The sequence below is a fragment of the Gopherus flavomarginatus genome, chromosome 3 (assembly GCF_025201925.1).
Source record: "Gopherus flavomarginatus isolate rGopFla2 chromosome 3, rGopFla2.mat.asm, whole genome shotgun sequence".
In the NCBI taxonomy this organism is placed as follows: Eukaryota; Metazoa; Chordata; order Testudines; family Testudinidae; genus Gopherus; species Gopherus flavomarginatus.
Genome location: NC_066619.1, coordinates 160732620 through 160752137, shown reverse-complemented (window position 1 = coordinate 160752137; position 19518 = coordinate 160732620). Strand labels below are relative to the sequence as shown.

At 40.1% G+C, this 19518-nt stretch overlaps 1 protein-coding gene across 13 annotated transcripts in view; it reads left to right on the top strand.

Annotated features, from left to right (window-relative positions):
* The window catches only part of MAPK10 (mitogen-activated protein kinase 10), a 265869-nt gene that overhangs the window by 198455 nt on the left and 47896 nt on the right, over window positions 1-19518 (top strand). For 11 of the 13 annotated variants that reach the window (XM_050945171.1, XM_050945170.1, XM_050945174.1 and 8 more), the window contains one exon: window positions 1855-1926. In XM_050945171.1, coding sequence (XP_050801128.1) covers window positions 1855-1926 — 72 coding nt within the window. Of the gene's footprint in view, window positions 1-1854; window positions 1927-17412; window positions 17485-19518 lie in introns of all 13 variants that reach the window. The other 2 variants (XM_050945175.1, XM_050945168.1) reach the window with 1 other exon arrangement.

The following is a 19518-nucleotide window of genomic DNA, read 5'->3' as shown; positions in this document are numbered from 1 at the left end:
AAAGGGACGGATCGAGTGCCCTAGAAGTTAATGGAGAGATTCCCATTAATGTCAATGGGCCATGGATCAGGCTCAAAGCGAGCAGGAAGCTTTTTTATTTCAATTGAGCAAGATAAAACAGGCAAACATTTAAAAAATAAATTAAATTTGAAACAATGAATAAAGGAAATGCGGATCAGCAAATCTGAGGAGCTGATGTGTACAAGGGACCTGATCCAGGTCTCACTGAAGTCAATGGGAAAGATTGTTCTCCACACCGCTGCTCAGGCCTGTGCTGCCGTGCTACATGAGCTCCCCCATTTTTTCCTCCCCACTTTGTATGCTGACTACGAAGATTGTTCGCTGCTTTCATTTTCTCTCTGCACCCGATTGGCTAACAATGCATAGTTAGCGTTATTTTGCTGAACTTCCCTTGGAAGGAACCAAAACTACCACAAAGAAGAAAACTCTAACCCCACCTCAGGCATGCTTTAGCTGTCCTGTGCACCCAATACCTCTACCCTCCTTTCCCAGATGAAACATTTCACCCTTATTTTGTTTTACCAACAACAACAAAAAGTTTTGGTTTGCTTGTTTTTATTTTGTTTTTTAAAGGACGAAAAGGGGAGAAGAAAAAGAGGAGAAATTGGTTGTACATTCCAAAAAATTATCACAAAACAAGGAGTTGAAGTTGGGAAAATATGGCAGTTTCTTGAAAAATAGTTTTTTCTTCACCATTCAGAGTGCTGAACCTTTCTTTCTTTGCACTCTGTATCATCAAGTATCTGTCTTTTCCCCCCCTCCTTGTACAATTTCAAGGAAGAAAAACCTCACCTAAACCAAACAGATGAGCAGTGCACATTGCATCCAGTACGTGAAGTCAGGATGGGAAGCATAGAAACCTTCCTAGAAGACATGCTGGTATTCACTCTATGCAGCATTCTGTATTTTAGTACCTATACAGTACCCAGCATAGGCAGTGTAGTCCAGACTCTGTGTTCTTTCCCCTACATGGAGCTGGATCTTGCAGCAGGAGTTTGCAATACTCAGTGACTGTAGGATGGGGTCCTGACCTTCAGTCCTTACTTATGTCCCAGTTAGGACAGTTAGTGTGAGTGAGGGCTGCAGGTTCAGATTCAGTACTGCAGTAATAAACCCATAAGCTGACCCAAAAGCCAAGTAGAAGGTGATTCCAGATGATCACTTTTTTTTTGGTAAGGATTTGGGTTTTTATTTTCGGCCTTTGTATTTTTCCCACCCACTGAGTGCAGTTTGTCCTTGCAGACCCAAGACAGCTGTACATCTCTATTTATTTTTACTTTCTGGCTAGCGTTGTGCCCTTTTTACCCTGTGGGTTCCACACAATCTCAGGGGCAGGATGAGGGCAAAATGAGAGAGCTCCCCTTCAAGTTCATGCCTTCCTTTTTCACGTGTATTAGAAAGCATAGCAGTAAGCCCTCTGCTGAAACCCCCTGGATGGTTTTAACATAGATTGGAAACTGATCAGCTGATCATGTCTAACACGTGAAGCCTGCTTGTGAGTTCATTGGGTCTAGGTGCATTGTTCATGTTGCCTGAATCAGAAAGAGACTGTATTGACAAACCTCTGTTGGTTTTCCTGTGAAAAAAGGTTCATATTTTTATTTCAGTTAGTGTAATGAAAACCCTGACAATGCTGATATTTTAAATATATTTTTTAATTTTACTGAGCCTGATAGTGCTTTTATCTATTTACTTATTTTAGCGTTTGGTGGGTGGAGAAAAAACTGTACTGTTCTGATCAACCTGCTCTTTTTCCCCTCCTTTAGGAGTGAAGTGTCTTAGTTAACTTTGCTTTTTCCCCCCTTCTACACTTCCCTGTCTCTGCTGTTCTAGTGGATATATGGTCTGTGGGATGCATTATGGGAGAAATGGTTCGCCACAAAATCCTCTTTCCAGGAAGGGACTGTATCCTTGTGCCATTTGCTGCAGCTTCACCTATTTATTTATTCCTCTCCTTCATCTCATCCCCTCTTAAACATATAATAAATATACCAGGACTGTAAGGATAGAAGCAAAAAGTTGAATTTACGAGGTCTTAGTAATTTTGAGGGGGAATAACCCAATTCATGAAATGAACAAACAATAAAGAAATCAAAATGGAAAAACAGATACAAGCTGAATTATTTCAATCCAATCTTTTTCTTTTATTATTTTAAAATCTTTAGTCCTCCTGTCTTATGTAAAAAGTGTGTATGCCATATTAAGAAAGAATACAGAAAACAAGTGTTTAGCATACCTTACTGATTATCCTTTCACACAAAAAACAAAACACCCTATCCTGGCCTATCCGATCCTGTAAATCTGTTTTTCTGCTTTACTGTTTTGGAAATGGTAACTTCATGATGTTTGTGGTGACATCATAATCTTTTGCTCGCTAATGCATCATTGATATGGATTCATCTCAATGCTGTATAGGCTCAAAGTTGAGTCGATACAACATTTTTTTTCTAAATTTTTTTGACTTACCTACTTTAAAACAACCGTATATCTGGTGTGATCTCCAAATTTGCCTGAAATCAGATTCCTGTTAATTTGAAAATGGACTTTCCTTCACTTGCATGAGGTCTGTGTCCCTCTCTGTCTTGATCATCTAAGCTTGGATGATATTCTTTTTACCACCTCTGAGGTGGTGAAAATAATATTAGAAAATGAAAACAAAAGAGGAGATGTGTACTTGGCTTTTGACTTGGCAAAGGCTAAGCCAGAGGACCTGCTTGGGTTATATGAGATGTGTGGGAAATATATTTTGTGCCCATCAGAATAAAAATGCAAAAAAGAGGATTAATTATGACAGGTTGGCAGAAGGACACCAAGAAAATCTGACATCAGAAGACATTGGCAGTTAGTCTGGATTAAAAAAAACCTATTTTTAAAGACATAACGTCATAGGCACTAATTATTTTTGCTGGCTCTCAAGTGATTCATGTAGTGTTTAACAAAGTTAGATGTGGATCTTGCAATTGAATTTATGTGGGAGGAGCCCCATCGAAGGCAATAACACGTGGGTTTCCAAATGAATCCAGTTGCAGAACTGGAACTTTACAACAGTCATATATGATTTTCCCCCACTTGTATTCAGTAGGGAATACTGCAGATATTATCATCTCCTATGTGCTAAGGAGAAAATAGCAAAGATATTAATGACTGCCACTGTGTTCTCCTTGATTAATGTGGACTGGAAAGTGAAAACCTGAGAGACACAAAAAGAGACTTTGGATCACTGTTTAGAATTATTTTTAGTTGATTTTGGAGTCTTATCCTAAAAGGTGCTGAGTGCTTACTGTGAAGTACTGGGTATCTTCCCTGCTCAGTGAAGTCAATGGACATTGGGAGTGTAGAGCATCTTCAAGGTGCAGCTAGCAGTTTTCAAAATTGTGTCCTTAGATCATTGGGGCATTTCCAGTTTTATGATGGTATCAAGGAATCATCGTCAATTTTTATCAATTTCTGTTGATGTTTTCTCTGACTTTTCTTAAGGTACATGATGCTTAATTCAACTATTTATCAAACCTCAGGGGCTCAATCCAATGTCCATTACATTCACTGGGAGTGTTTCTGAAGTCAATGAACAAGAGATCAGATTCAGTATTTAGTTCATTAATCAACTGGAAAATGGTAAAAAAATAATTACAAAGGAACAATGTAATACAATGGTTAATTGCAGCTCTCTTTTTTCATCAACAAACAGGATGCTACAGTCATGTCTTTTTGCCTATTTGTAACAATCCATTTAAAAAACATAAATCCCAAACTTTTTTCAACACGACTCTTACTGTGGTGCTTTCATCTGGCCATGTCAAAGTCACTGTTGTTAGTGTCTGATTGTTCTTTTTCAGCGGATAGCCAGAGAATATTAAAAAAAACCCCAACTTTCGTCATCCAAATGTTCATTAAAATCATCTGAAGATATGAGGAAAAAGATAGTTGATTGTTTGGATCTCTACCCAAAGCCCAAGGCAAACTGTGGGATAGATCTGCTGTTTTAAATCATTGGAAATTGCCCCTTCTCCCCCCCAAAAAGTTAATTTATTGTGATCCTTTTAAAGCCAGTATTAATCATTCTAGTTTGTTTGGGGGTGGAGAAGGGAGTTTTTTGTCAGGTGACTTGGGGGAGGGGGGGAAAATACAGTGTATAAATTAATTCCCAAGATATTTATTTGTTAATCGATCTGAACCAAAGAATAATAATAAGAATTTTCAGTGTCAGAAAGCTGGATTGTGCGTGTGTCTGAGATTGTTTTTTCTCCCCTGTCTATTTGGTAACTGTTTGAATGGGCAGGTCCAGTCAACCTTCTCGATACAGTAAGTCCCTGAAAAGCACTTAGGCAGCAGCAGCAGAAACCTCATCGAAAGCCTTCTTGACAAAACTTTTCTTGCAGTGCCTTAAAGCCTTTCTAACAACATTAAGTCTTCCAGCTGAGAGGGGTCTCTCTCTCTCTAGAAATATAAATCATTATTTCTTTGTAATTGCTAAAGGGAATGGCTATTGTATTTGGTTTGCTGTAGGTCCATGACGCTGTCTCATTTGTAGCTTGGAACAGGAACCCACAATTGTACTGGTACAATAAACACAGAAGATTGAGAGTTGCTGGCAAGTTTGAAGAAAAGGCAGGTTTAAATACCTCAGCATCCCAAAGCAGAATAATCATTGAATTGGGTCTATGGGTCTATTAAAGCCTGCATGGAAATTAAAGAACATGGAGGACAGATTGTAGACTAATTGATGTTTATTATTAATGAGCTATTTGTAGGTAACTTTGCAAAAAGTCCTAAATTCTACATAGATGTCAAGGTAATATTCTCATCCCAAGGGCTATGGGTGTATGCACATGCCTTCAGTTAGTGTTAATGGAAGTTATGCATCAAATTAGAATACATCTCCCAGATTTATTACCAAATGTAATAACCAAAACTAGGCGATTTCATGAGAAAGAAATCCAGCTTTTGACATATTTACAGCCTGAGTTGCAGGCCAAAATGTTTCAGAAAATGTATCAAATCTTGACGTTATTCCTCAGTTTTTACTCCTAATTAAGTCAGTAGGAGTTTGCTTGAGTAAGGACTTAATTAAAAAAAAAAAGAGGAAGGACCTAAGGATATAGCCAAGTCTGAACTCTTGGAAGCTGCGAAAACTAGACAGAACCTTCAAAACCTCTTGTGGTTCCCAAACTCTGACTAATAATGTCTACAAAATCTCATAAGATTTCAGTACAATGATAGGAACTGCACTTTGTTCACTATGTAATGGAAGCAAAACATGAAACATTATGTGAACTCAGTTATTTTTAAATGAGAAATTGGCTTACAGAGATAAGATGGGCTGAAACCCAGACTGACATTACACAGACAGACACCCACACTCATTCCTTCAAGGATTCTTTGTTGAAATATTTATTCTCACTTGGGTTTTTTTTATTTCCCCCAGTGTAGGGACATTTATTTTCTACAGTAGGAAAGTGGCACAGTTTATTTCTGGCATGAAAATGGCTCTAGTTTGGAGTGGGGTACATATGTGTGTGAGAGATATTCCTGAAAAAGGTTGAAGCTGAAATATTGCTATAGTTATGAATTGCTATATTGAATTGTTCAGGACCATAAGATACTGGTTTTTTTTAAAAAGGGTGGTGGCAGAACAAGATTCCAGCTTTGAAAAGCTTACAATCCAAGACAAGAAGATGAAGATAGCAATAATAGGAACATGAGTTCAAACAGACTTATGGCTATCAACATGGAGAGCCAAATTTTCAGAAGTGACCAACACTGACAACTGTGGTCAGATTTTTTAGAAGAGCTTAGCTCCCATTTAAGCATCTAAAATGAAGTAGCCAATTTTGCAAATTACTCAGGCTCCAGCAGGTGCTACTGAGAATAATGAGTTAATAGATGGTGAAGTCTTCAAAAATCCGGCCTATGCAACATTTTTCTTTGATGAATTTATCTGTCTGGTTATAGTTCGTAATTACATTTACTTCTACAGGAATATACAGTAGAACCTCAGAGTGGCGAACATGTCGGGAATGGAGGTTGTTTGTAACTCTGAAATGTTCGTAACTCTGAACAAAACAATATGGTTGTACTTTCAAAAGTTTACAATTGATATTGACTTAATACAGCTTTGAAACTTTACTATGCAGAAGAAAAATGCTGTTTTCTTTTTTTTAGTAGTTGACATTTAACACAGTCCTGTGCTCTGTGTGTGTGCGTGCGTGTGTGTATTTATTTATTTTATGTCCTTTGGTCTCTGCTGCTGCCTGATAGTGGTGTATGGTTGACTGGTCAGTTTGTAACTCTGGTGTTCGTAACTCTGAGGTTCTACTGTACGCAGAGGAAATACCACATACATTATAGTGATCAGTGTGATCTAAAAAATACTGTTAGAAAAAGGAGTTGCCATCTATAGTTCTTGAAAGATGCAATGAGAAGTTCTGTGTTTAGATATTGAGCGAGACGTATGTAATTATAGTTTGGTAGTGGATGAGCTTAGCGTTGTGAATGACAGGTTCTAATAAGCTTTTTTTGTAAGAAATTATCTGTTCTTACCTTTGATGCAATTTCATGTTTAAAATTTATTGCTGATATTTCTATTTGTTCAGTGTAGTATTTTTCTTTTTAAAGCCGCCTTTTGTTTAAAAGATCAGTAGCCTTGAGACTTTAGCAAGAGGAGAGACAGAGAATTTCAAAATGGCTGACATGTTTCTCAAACTTGATCATGGGGTGAGTGTTGACTTATTGTTTGGATTTTATTTATTTATTAGCGGAGTTGGCTTGTGCATGCATCAGTTTGAATTTGTATCCAGACACAAGCTTGGATAAGGGTTTTGGTTAGGGTGCAGACAGTCTGAGTGTCAGTAGTATTTTCCTCACAAGATAGGTCATCTGGCTCCAATAGACATCAGTGAAATTTGTATCCATATAGATGCTTGACCATTAAGATTATTTTAACTTTTTGGTCTCAATATATGTATATTCTATACATGTTTAGTTTACAGTGAGTGATGCACATGATATGTATATATGTGCAGACTCAGAGCTAAGGCTACAATTTAGTCACGGAGATCATGGCAGTCACAGATTCTGTGAGTTTACTGGACCTCTGTGACTTCTTGGGGTTCAGCTGTCAAAAGCTGAAGCTGGGGCTGGAGCCAAGGCTGTGGCTGTGACTGGAGCCGTGCTCCCCTGCCCCTTGTTGGGGGCTGCAAACGGTGCCTGCGCCCAGACCCGCAGCTTCTGTTAGGGGCTGCAGCCAGGGCCGTGCACTGTGCTCCTGCCCCAGGGTGTGGGCTGCAGCAGGGGCCATGCACCCCTGCCCCAGAGCTTCCACCAGGGGCTCAACTGGGGCCATGTGCCTCTGCCCAGCAGTGCAGGTGGCGTCCCTGCCCCACGTTAGGGGCTGCAGCCAGGGCCGTGCACCCATACCCACTTCTGCCGCACGTAGGGGGCTGCAGCTGGGGCTGTGTGCCCCTACTCTGTGGCTTCCACAGGGGTCTGAAACCAGGGCCGTACGCCTCTGCCCCATGGCTTGTATGGTTATTTTTAGTAAAAGTAATGCACAGGCCAGGGGCTCTGTGAATTTTTGTTGTTTGCCTATGACCTTTCCGTGACTTTTACTAAAAATAACCGTGACAAAATCTTAGCCTTACTCATAGCCAATTCCTATGAGCAATCCAAGTAAGTGGTTTGTACAGAGGGAAATCTCGGCGTCTGGATTATCCCCAATAGCCTCATAAATGGCAGTGGAGATTATCTCTGGTTGTTTTTACAACACCAGCTTTAGAGGTTTAGGGATAGTGGATCTACGTAGTGGTGGCTCCACCCAAACTTCCCTTGTCCACTTGCCAAGACTTTTCTGCCCTGAAGCAGGAGGAACCCCCTGGAGTCTGAACCCTCTGTAGGACATAGCAGTCTGGTCTGGGTGAACTCTCCATATGTTGCCTTCCCCCCTGCATAGCAGGCTCTCACCAAAATAGAACACGAGGGAGTGAATTGGGGAGGAAACTGATTAATGAGTTCCTAATTTAGAATGGAGAGTATTTAAAAAAAATATTTTTTTGCACATCTGGCTGGGGTTTCATTTAGGACCAAGGTATTATTTATTTCTTTCATTTAGGGTTTCCTTTACATCAACACTGGGTTTAATTAGCCTTGGTGTTTGCACTATGAGCTATTTCAAAGAAACATTATAATTACAGCTTATCTTTTTATAAGAATCAAATAATATGAATCTTAACAGATCCATTCTCTGTTTTCTCCTAGGAGATCATGGTTATCTCTTACTTCTGGAGAAAGCCATTTCCCCATATAAACAGGGGAGACTTCACAAGTAATTTAATCAAGTGGCAGTATAAACCAGGAAGGACAGTATCTAACTGACTGTGCATTAATCGTAAAACTGAGCGGGCAAGAAATTGTATCTATTTGCAGTATTTAAGTGCTAGATGTTTTTCAAGGCACTATAAAAACTAGCACTACAATGCAAAGTGACCAGTCTGCCTTTTAGCCAGGGTCCCATGTTGGGGGGCGGATAGTGAGAGGAGGTGCACTCTCACAGCAGAAGCTCCAGAAGGCACAGTGGCTGAAGTGGGAGGATGACTTGGAGCTCTAGGAAACCAATGTTCTACCCTTCCAAGGAGAGCGTGCCCACTCCCCTCTGCACTGGCAAGCTCAATATATCTGTATTGATTTGTGGCAAATTCTTGTCATGTTTTCTAATCTCTGTAATTAAGAGGTAGCTTTTCAAAGGTATTTAAGTATCTGCTGATGCAGATGGACACCTTCAGGGATGTTTCAGTCAATGGGAGTTAGGTGCTCAATCTACTCAGGTACTTTTTAAAATCCCACTTGGTGCCTATCTGCTGCTTATGCAGCTAAATACTATTGAAAATCTAGCCATTCGTGCCTATATGTGTCCATATATAGAACTGAACACTTCAGCTTGCAGAGCTCAGATCATCTAGGTGCTGGGTTGAGAAGCACTTTCTGTGTTTTAAATTGCTTACTTTGCACAAGCTTTTTTGTGAGCCTCAGAGGTATATATGGGCCTGATTCTCCACTCCATCACTCTGTTGTAACTTTATTAATGTTAACAGAGTTAGGCTGGTATAATAGAGTGGAGTTTCACAAACTGCATATAAAAGGGATATAGGTAAAACATTGATTGTCAAGGCAAGTAGGTACTTTAATTACCAAAATTAGTACACAAAACACGAATTTACCACGGGTTATAAATTGTTTCATTTTTGATTAATAAATGCATAGCCATATTATGTATTAATATTGTGGAGAGAGAGGCTATTGAAAGAGGAAATTATTAAAATACGCTTGGCTATAATCTCTGTGGCTCACAAAAATAAAAAAGCAAGTTCAAGGCAAGCAGTTTAAAACAGTACAGAAAGTGGTTCTAAACCCACAGTTAGATGACCTGAGCTCTGCAAGCTGAAGAGTTGGGTTTAGACTACTTCTCATTGTATTTGGTTAAGTGTGTGTTGGTTTAAATTGCTTGGCCCAGATGCTTTGCAAATTTACTCCCATTGTGGTGATTTTTTTCTAAGAGCTATAGATGTACATTCAAGTACTCACTACTGCAGCTTCTTGTGACTCACTAATGGACCAATCCTGAAGTCTTTCCACAGGAAAAGCCTCCCCCTGAAGCCAATGGAAGCTTTTCCATTGAGTGTTGTAAGGTGGGCGTGCCAAGTGCTAAGAAACACCTTTGGGCTAGATTGAGCATATACAACGTACCTTGTTTAAGAGGTGCTACATGAGATGCAGCTGCACAGGCCCAGGAGCAGCACAGGAAAGGAATCATGCCATCTTCTCCTTCCTTGCTTCAGGCTGGGAGTAACAAACTACTGGCCCCTTACCAGATTACATCCCCCCACGTCAGTTCAGCTATGCTGGTAGGCACATTGGAGGGGCAGATCCAAATCTCTGCACACTAGCTCGGGGTGAAATAGTGAAGGTGCGGAATGTGCTTAGCCCTCGGAGCCTGGAACCAAGCTCTGGAAAAACACAGGGTGTGAGGCGTGACCCTTTCCCCCTTATGCCTGTGTGTGGTTGTGTAGGCAGGGCTACAATCAGGCCTTTTGTTAGTCGTGCAGGTCTACTGTGGATAAACTGTGACTGTGTTTAACTAAGGTGAACATCATCTTTTCTGAATTCCCAGCAGGTGACTGCTTTGAAGTACCTTGCTGAATCGAGGACTGAAAGTAGAATATGGTCTCATGCTAGATTTGTTGATATCCTGACAAATGTACATGCTAGAATTCACCATTATTAATATTAAACTCCAAAGCTCTAAATTAAAATTTTGTGTTTCTCTCAAATTCCCTTAGACTTTGTTCTCAGTTGCAGAGCGGGGAGATATAATTACTGTGTATCTATGAATGTATAGTATATGTAGAAAGAAAGAGCGAGAACTAGCTCTAAACCTGTTAGGAAATCTACAGCATTAATACTGTACCAATAAAGTAAATTTGCATGCATCAAATCACTTGATAAAATTTATAATAATTTTTATAGTGCAGGTGTAAATTTTTATAGGGTGAGTGTACTGAAACTTTTTTTATTTTATGTAACTTTCTACCATATTTTTAAGAGGGATTTATTGAGGGAAATCTATCAAAGCAAGCTGTCTGAAACCCTTTGCTTAATGGACACGTAATTATTCAGCTCAGAGGTAAATGCAGTCTGCTCACAGACTTAGTGTAGCCAAAGCATCATATAATCACCTGGGGAATCATTTGCACTGTGCTGCTTAGGAAGCATTCAGACAGTCTGCAAATGAGGTAATGGAGTTCATAGATGGCACTAGTCCACAGAAGGAATGGATTGGAGATATAACATTTTATTTATTCATGTTTAAACTATATAGTCTTGTCATGTATCCCTTCCATGCAATAGGAAATATACATGATGTACCATAATCTGACACCACACAAATCCTGTGGCACTTGGGAAATTCAGTGAGTCAAGTATATTTTTAAATTGGAGTGACTCCAATGCACATTTCCATCCAAGAAATTATTTTGTCATGATCATGGTAGTGTTAGGGAAGCCTCCAAAGACAGGTGCTGAGTAAGGCTTGAGAACACTCAGTACGTTCCAGAAAGTGCCGAGTCTTTTGCTGAATCAGCCTCCTAAGGTCTTGTTTACCCCTGGCCAGAGAGCCAACACAGGTCTCTTTTGTAGACTTTCTTGAGTGCATAGGCCAGGTGCTGGCCCTCTGTCCATAAGGGATTTTAATCTCAGGGTATGTCTACACTACGGGATTATTCCAATTTTACATAAACCAGTTTGTAAAACAGATTGTATAAAGTCGAGTGCACATGGCCACACTAAGCACATTAATTCGGCGGTGTGGGTCCATATACCGAGGCTAGCATTGATTTCCGGAGCGTTGCACTGTGGGTAGCTATCCCGTAGCTATCCCACAGTTCCCACAGTCTCCCCCGCCCATTGGAATTCTGGGTTGAGATCTCAATGCAAAAACAGTGTCGCGGGTGATTCTGGGTAAATGTCGTCGCTCAATCCTTCCTCCGTGAAAGCAACGGCAGACAATCATTTTGCGCCCTTTTTCCCTGGATTGCCCTGGCAGATGCCATAGCATGGCAACCATGGAGCCCGTTTTGCCTTTTGTCACTGTCACCGTATGTGTACTGGATGCTGCTGACAGATGTGGTACTGCAGTGCTACACAGCAGCATTCATTTGTCTTTGCAAGGTAGCAGATGGTTACCATCCCTACTGCACTGTCTGCCATGCCATTGTAAATTGGCGATGAGATGACGGTTATCAGTTGTTCTATACCGTCTGCTGCTGTCATGGGTGCTCCTGGCTGGCCTCGCTGAGGTCGGCTGGGGGTGCATGGACAAAAATGGGAATGACTCCCTGTGTCATTCCCTTTTTTATGTTTTGTCAAAAAATAGAGTCAGTCCTGCCTAGAATATGGGGCAAGTGTACTAGAGAACCAGAGACCACAGCCGTTCCGTGTCAGAGTCCCAGATATCCCGCAGAAATGATGAGCTGCATACCATTCTAGGGGGTACCCCTGCAACAACCCCACCCGTTGCTTCCCTCCTCCCTCAACCCTCCTGGGCTACCGTGGCAGTGTCCCCCCATTAGTGTGATGAACTAATAAAGAATGGAGGAATAAGAAAAACTGACTTTTTAGTGAGATAAAATGAGGAGGAGGCAGCCTCCAGCTGCTATGATAGTCCAGGCAGTACAGAATCTTTTCTTTAGACATGAAAAGAGGGGGCTGATAGAGCTCAGCCTCCAGTTGCTATGATGAGGACGGTTACCAGCCATTTCGTGCCATCTGCCGGGAATGACTGGGAGTCATTCCCATTTTTACCCAGGCGCCCCCGGCTGAGTTCACCGAGGCCAGCCAGGAGCACTCATGGGCTGATTATGACAATGACAGATGGTACAATATGACTGCTATCCATCGAGAAGGGGATGCTGATGTTCAGCGCTGCAGCACCCAGTCTACCAGCAGCATGCAGTAGACATAGGGTGACATTGAAAAAAGGCGAGAAACTTTTTTTTTCTCTTTTCTTTTTTTTTGGGGGGAAGGGTGTAAATTGACGACATATACCCTGAAACACCCGGGAAAATGTTTTTGACCTTCAGGCATTGGGAGCTCAGCCAAGAATGCAAATGCTTTTCGGAGACTGCGGGGACTGTGGGATAGCTGGAGTCCTCAGTACCCTCTCCCTCCCTCAATGAGCGTCCATTTGATTCTTTGGCTTTCTGTTATGCTTGTCACACAGCACTGTGCTGTGACCTCTGTCTATCATAGCCTGGAGATTTTTTCAAATGCTTTGTCATTTAGTCTTCTGTAACGGAGCTCTGATAGAACAGATTTGTCTCCCCATGCAGCGATCAGATCCAGTATCCCCCGTACGATCCATGCTGGAGCTCTTTTTGGATTTGGGACTGCATCGCCACCCGTGCTGATCAGCGCTCCACGCTGGGCAAACAGGAAATGAAATTCAAAAGTTCGCAGGGCTTTTCCTGTCTACCTGGCCAGTGCATCCGAGTTCAGATTGCTTTCCAGAGCGGTCACAATGGTGCACTGTGGGATACTGCCCGGAGGCCAATACCATCGATTTGCGGCCACACTAACCCTAATCCGACATGGCAATACCAATTTCAGCGCTACTCCTCTCATCGGGGAGGAGTACAGAAACTGGTTTAAAGACCCCTTTATAGCGATATAAAGGGCCTCATTGTGTGGACGGGTGCAGGTTTAAATCGGTTTAACGCTGTTAAATTCGGTTTAAAGGCATAGTGTAGACCAGGCCTCAGTGATTAATTACAGTCCGAAAAGTGTCTATTTCAAGCCCCAGTAGATTAGCAAATAGGTATATATGGGCAAACTTCAAAAGGTTCAGAGTTCAGATGCATTTTGAATAAGCATCTAAACATTTAGACACTTTTATGAACTATCTGAATCACTTGAGTCTGTAGAATTGGGCTGAAAATCTAATAGCAGCTTTTTTGCAGGATTTTTAGTAGATCTGCTTCACTTTCCATCCAGAGCCACCAGATGAACAGCTGTTCTCACACTATTCTGTTGCTTCGATTTACAGATCGGGAAACAGAAATAGACCACAAGGTACACAAACCTTTCTGACCCCTATCATTGCCACTAGGCAATCAATTAATGTTTGTATTGTTTATATAGGACTAGTGTTGTGTATGGTGTTTCAACGGCATAAAACAAGGCATGGCTTCTGCTCAGAAGACCTTATCCTCTAAGGGTTTGAGCCCATATGATGTTGAGCACATGTTATCTGCTGAAGGTCCTCAACTCAATGGGAGTTGAGGGTGCTTGATATCTCACAGAAGGCATTGAGCATCTTGTAGGACTGGATCCTAATTAATACAGATAACTCAATAACTATATCATGGGGGAAGGAACTCATAAGAGGGAGAGGCAATTATACAATCGAAGAGGAACACAGGCTGCTAGGAGATCAGTATCTTACATGGGAAGCAGATTGTAGAAGTATTTTTTGACTCTGTATATTACTTTTTTGTTAATTTTCCCATGTTTTGTTTCTGTGAGTATTATTAATGTTTAAAGAAATAGCGAGGTGACAGAAAAGGAGCAGGCTGTAGTGGAAAGATACCCAAGAAAAGTGAGGTTAGAAGGAAGAGAGCAAAGTAATTTAATTTGAGTGGCAAGAAGTAGGATGCTGTTCCAGACATAGAGGAAAGCATGAAAAAGGCACAGGGTTGCTGAGAGAAGGGAATGGAGGGTATGTTATGGGGAAAGGGGTAAGCAGAGTGGAGGGATCAGGAAAGAATGAGAGCAAAGATATAAGCAAGGACAGACCTATGTGGAGTCTTGAGGTTGAAGACTAAGAGTTTGAACTTGATTAAGAAAGAGATTGGGAGCCAGTGAAGAGATTCAAGAAGGGCAGGAGAGGAAGATGTGAGGTTAACCCTTAAAAGGGCTTGAGTTTGCATTCATGCCTTTAAAAGGGCTTTGGTTTAGAGAGCAGCAGGGAAGTGGTTCTTATTATTTTCTAAACCAATTTGCCCATTCCCACCAATATATCAAATGCCCCACTTCCCCTGAGGGCATTGCCTTTCCAGCTCAGTGAGTTGGGCTCTGTGGTACGGTGGGAGCTGACCCAACACACTGCAGAATTACAACTGTTAAAAAATGGTTTTGCTCTTTAGTTATATTAAAAAAACTACTACTACCAGGTACTGTGTTGTGATTACAACATGTGAATACATACTTATGGCATCTATCTTGAGATGTGCCAGAATTGATATCAGCGAGTCCCACTCTACTGAGGACTGTCCTGGTCTTTCCCTTTGAAAGTTTCAAGTAAACAGCTGGATTCAGTTCTGTAGCTGGGACCATAGCCTCCAATAAGCATGAAGAGCTGGAGAAGTATTTCCCAGCAGAACTCCTTCAAAGAAACCCCCTTTAATATGGACTTGGAGAAGTGAACTGACAAGCATATTCAGACTTCCTTGGGTTGTTCTCAGAGTTCACACCTCAGCACTTGTGTGAAATAGGTTTGAGCTGTTACATATTCTGGGCTGTATATATGCAAATGAGCATAGCAAGCATCACACTTTGCCTCAGAAATCCCACAACCAGCAGTGCTACAACAAGTAGCTATTCAAAGCAGGGCAGTCTGTTTTCAGTTCTCAGTGGACAGGTATCTGCATCATTAAAATAGAAACTATCATAAATGGGACTAACCTGGCCATCTTGGCAGAGTTGAAAAGGTAGAGTATAAAGCAGCCTCTTCTCCCTTTGTAGTGGTTCCTCTCTAGGTCAGTGCTAAGGCACAGTGGCATGGCAATGTGGGGAAAGATTGCACAGCTGCTGCCTGTTGTGGATAAACAGAGGACTCCTGGATCTGAGACTGTAGTGGGGATAGCTTTTGTGAACATAACATTGACATTCTCTCCTCTCATCAGTTTTAACTGGTGTAACTCCATTTTATTCAGTGGAGATAGTCTTGATTAACACAAGACTAAATTAAATTTAGGATTAAGATTTAGATCTCTCTACTACATGTTTGTATGGAGCCTAGAGCCATGGAGCGTTGATTCCTAATTAGGGCTTCTGGGCACTATTGTAATATAAATAACAATGAGGTCTTTAGCCTCAAGCTCCTTACTATTATTAAACGTATGCAGTGACAAATTTGGGGTCTTATTAGGGATTTTAAAATCTGTTTATTAAAGAAAGAAAGGAAGCAAGAGACTGCATATTTGTCTCTGCAGACATTGGGTCAAATCCCAAGGTTCTTACCCAGTCCGTATGGCATTGGAAATCTTATAAGAATTTCCTTCACAAAACTGCACAAGTAAAGTAGAATGCAAGGAATTCTTCCATTGCTGCTTTATAGTATGAAAAGAGTTTACAATTAAACCATGAGATGATTTTCCATAGAAATAATTTTTAACTAACATTTGCAACAATAATATCATGAGACAGAAATTTCTTAAGATAATAAATGTATTAGTAATGGTTGGACACACAACTATTTGCTGTATTTTTTCCTGATATTCTAGATAACATTTAGCTTGTGATGGAAGCAGCGGTAATTAGTTCTTCTGGGTATGCTTATTGCTACCAAGCAAGTAGCCATTTTTTGGTGCTGATTAAGCTTCTCATCTGCTAAGTAAAACAATAGGGAACCATAACTACAGTCAGGATTAAGATTTCCACAGTAAGTACATTTTCCTTAGAAACCAAATCCACTTTAAGCCACTGCTACAAAATCAGGGTTGGCCTGGAATCTTAAGAAGGAGTAAAAGCAAACAACATGACATTGGTCTCTCCCCACACAGATCCTGCACAACAAAAACCAGTCTTTCTCTCTGGTATGGAATATCATGGAAAGAAGTTGGCACATGCAGTTCAGTTTCAAGGCTTGCTAGCTTGTGTGTTTGTGCCGTATGATGTTAAACAGCTCATCCTCACTGGCAATAGCAGGGAGGAGGAGAGCACCAATTTAATTACACGTTAGACTTCAAGGGCCTAATTCTGATATCCTTGATATCAGTGTAAATCATGAGTAACTTGCTTGAAACCAATTTGGATGCATCAATATCCACAGGAGGGGACTCAGGCCTCTGGTTTGCTCTGAATTACAGTTCAGAATGGCCAGCTTAGTGCTTTGTATCAGAGCTGTTCCATTATAAAGTTAGCATTTCCTATCATGTAGAATGAAAATCTTATGAGTTTCTCAGGACACCCATTCTGAACTAGCTGCTTTGTTGAGATTCAATAGAAGCGAGCCAACAGACTCCAGAGCATGCATTATTGAAACTGAATGATCTCAACATATTTTATTCATATTTCTGAATGAGAGGTGGATATGTTTTGTCAAGACCAAACTCTCTTTTGTGGCTGTTGGCAGTTCAGATTTAAAAATATGCATGGATCTCCTGTAGTTGAAAGGATGAAAGGGAAGTGATTTGCATATCCCCAGTGAATACGAAGACCAGCATTCATTTACAGCACAAACTAGTATGATCCTAAGTAATGAAAGCAAATGAGAACTTTAAAAAAAATGAAATTCTTTAATTATAATTGCAAACTTGCATGAACGCATAGTAGCTAGCTATGGGTCTTACACAGTTTCCAGGGTTTAATAGTATTGTCTCTCATTTTTGTGAGAAAACAATTACTGCAGTCAGTTTTTCTCAGCCCAGCTATACTCTCATCAAACATATATATACAAGCACAGCTCCTCCAGATATACCTTTCAGAAGAATGTAAGGCAGGCACTGCATCTGAAGTACCAACTGCAGGCTCCTGTACTTGGCATGATTGGATAAGTTGTCTTCTCATTTATTTGTTGTTCTGTTGCTGTGTTCTTGTTTACCTTCATTTCATTTTTGTTTTCAGTTGACATGTGGTCAGTAGGGTGCATCATGGGAGAAATGATTAAAGGTGCTGTGTTGTTTCCTGGCACTGATCGTATCCTTCCTAGGAGCCACTGGTCTCTATAGGTACTTTCAATCCCTTCCCCTCAGACCCCTTGGTAATAGACTAGTGCTGATATACATTTAATGTATCTAAATAACTGGGATAAATCCCATTACAAAATGCTTGCAAAGCCTGTACCTTGCTATAATGTCTTTGTCTCCTAGTAAAAGGCTTACATGGAGAACACAGTGAGTATAGTACATGAAAGAATAAACATGATGCTATGTATTGTTCATCATTTCTGCTGGTAGCAGCCAGTGACCATCTGTTTATTAGTTATGTTGCACTATAATTGTCTCAAATTACCTTTTCTTATTTTCTTTTATAAATGACAATATTTTAATGTTCAAGTTATGTTTTATAGTGTGTACCATTAAAAATCAAGGCTTACAATATATATCAGTGAGCGATAAATCATAGATACCACAGTTTAGGGAGAAGAGATGATAACTCAAATCCTACTTTTTGGTAAATGTTGATTTTCTAATGGCGATCACTGTACATAGAAACACAATGCTATTTAACTAGGAAATGCTTTCCAATGTGGGATTTTACTTTTTATTATAACTGAGAGTAGTCTGGATTGTACTAACTTAGTGAGTCAAGACTCTCTGCTTTAAATCATTGTAATAGACTTCATTTTCATTATGATTTTAAAAAATGCAACTAGGGCAGATAAGCCTCTCCTCTCTCTGTTAAAGCAATTAATGTGATTTTATGGAAGTAGGGTTTTTTCATTATAGATAGAATTCAGTATAGTTAGAGTTTCTAGGGGATTTTCTTGAGGTTTGGAAAAGGTAACCAGAGTGTCACAGCTAAATACGTTATATTTAAATACATTATACATTATATTATAAATACAAACTATTTAGCTATGACACTATGATTACCTTTTCTAGACCTGAAGAAGAGCGTTGTAAAACTCAAAAGCTTGTCTCTTTCACCAACAGAAGTTGGTCCAATAATATATATTTCCTCACCTGCCATCTCTCTCGCATATCTTGGGACCATCACAGCTACAGCAATACTGCAAACAAATATAGTTAAACTTATTTTAAATCAGTGGGTGTAAGGGCCCAATAAACAGAGTGTGCTTTTTAGTCATTGTACAGTTCTGCACTTACTACACTGAGGAATTCTTTTTTTCCTGATTAAAGGTACCCTTGAGATTTCTACACAAACTTCAATAAATGCTTCATTATTTTAACATCTGTCAGTCTGAAATTTCAGTTCATTCAGATGTAACTCAAAGGAATTACAAGAAGAACCATTTGGACCATTAAGTTTATAGATTTTATTTCTCATGTGGACCCTGTGCTTATAAAACACCAAGAGGGAAGAGTAGGGAGAAGTCTTCAGGTGTTAGCTACATATGTGGCTACAAATGCATTATGTGCACTGTAATCTCTCTGATTATCATTTTTGTGCTATCACTTGCTTGCTAGATTAATTTTTCATGCATCTGATATATTCACATTGATATCTTATAAGGGTATAATTATTTGATTAATGTGGGGAAATAGTAATATCTAAAGACTTATTAAAGAAGAAAAAAGAATTCTTCCCCCCACCCACCTCCTGATCTTGACTGCCTTCAATACAGTAGTTTCTGATTTCAGTCCATATGTTTGATGGATACATGGCTGAAATATGGGCTGCTCCTGTTCCCATTGAAATTAATGGCAAAACGCCATTAGATTTCCATGGAAACAGGACTTGGACCCAGAAAGCATGAATTGGGCTAGATTCTCTGCTGTGTGAATCGGTGTAATTCCAGTTAGCACTGGCTAAGGATTCAGCCCAGGATGTGTTTCTGTGTGTTCTATGGAAATTGTGGGATAGGGTGAAGCATTCAGACTGCTATAGCTCAGCACTGTAGTTCCATTGTTTGTTAGGCTGATAGCTTTAGCTTTGTTAGATTTAATTAAAAATGTTACCAGGAAAAGGTATAAAACTATTTGAACATACCCTGAATATTAATTTTAAAAGATGAGTTTTACCGCACACAGCTTTATACTTATTAAA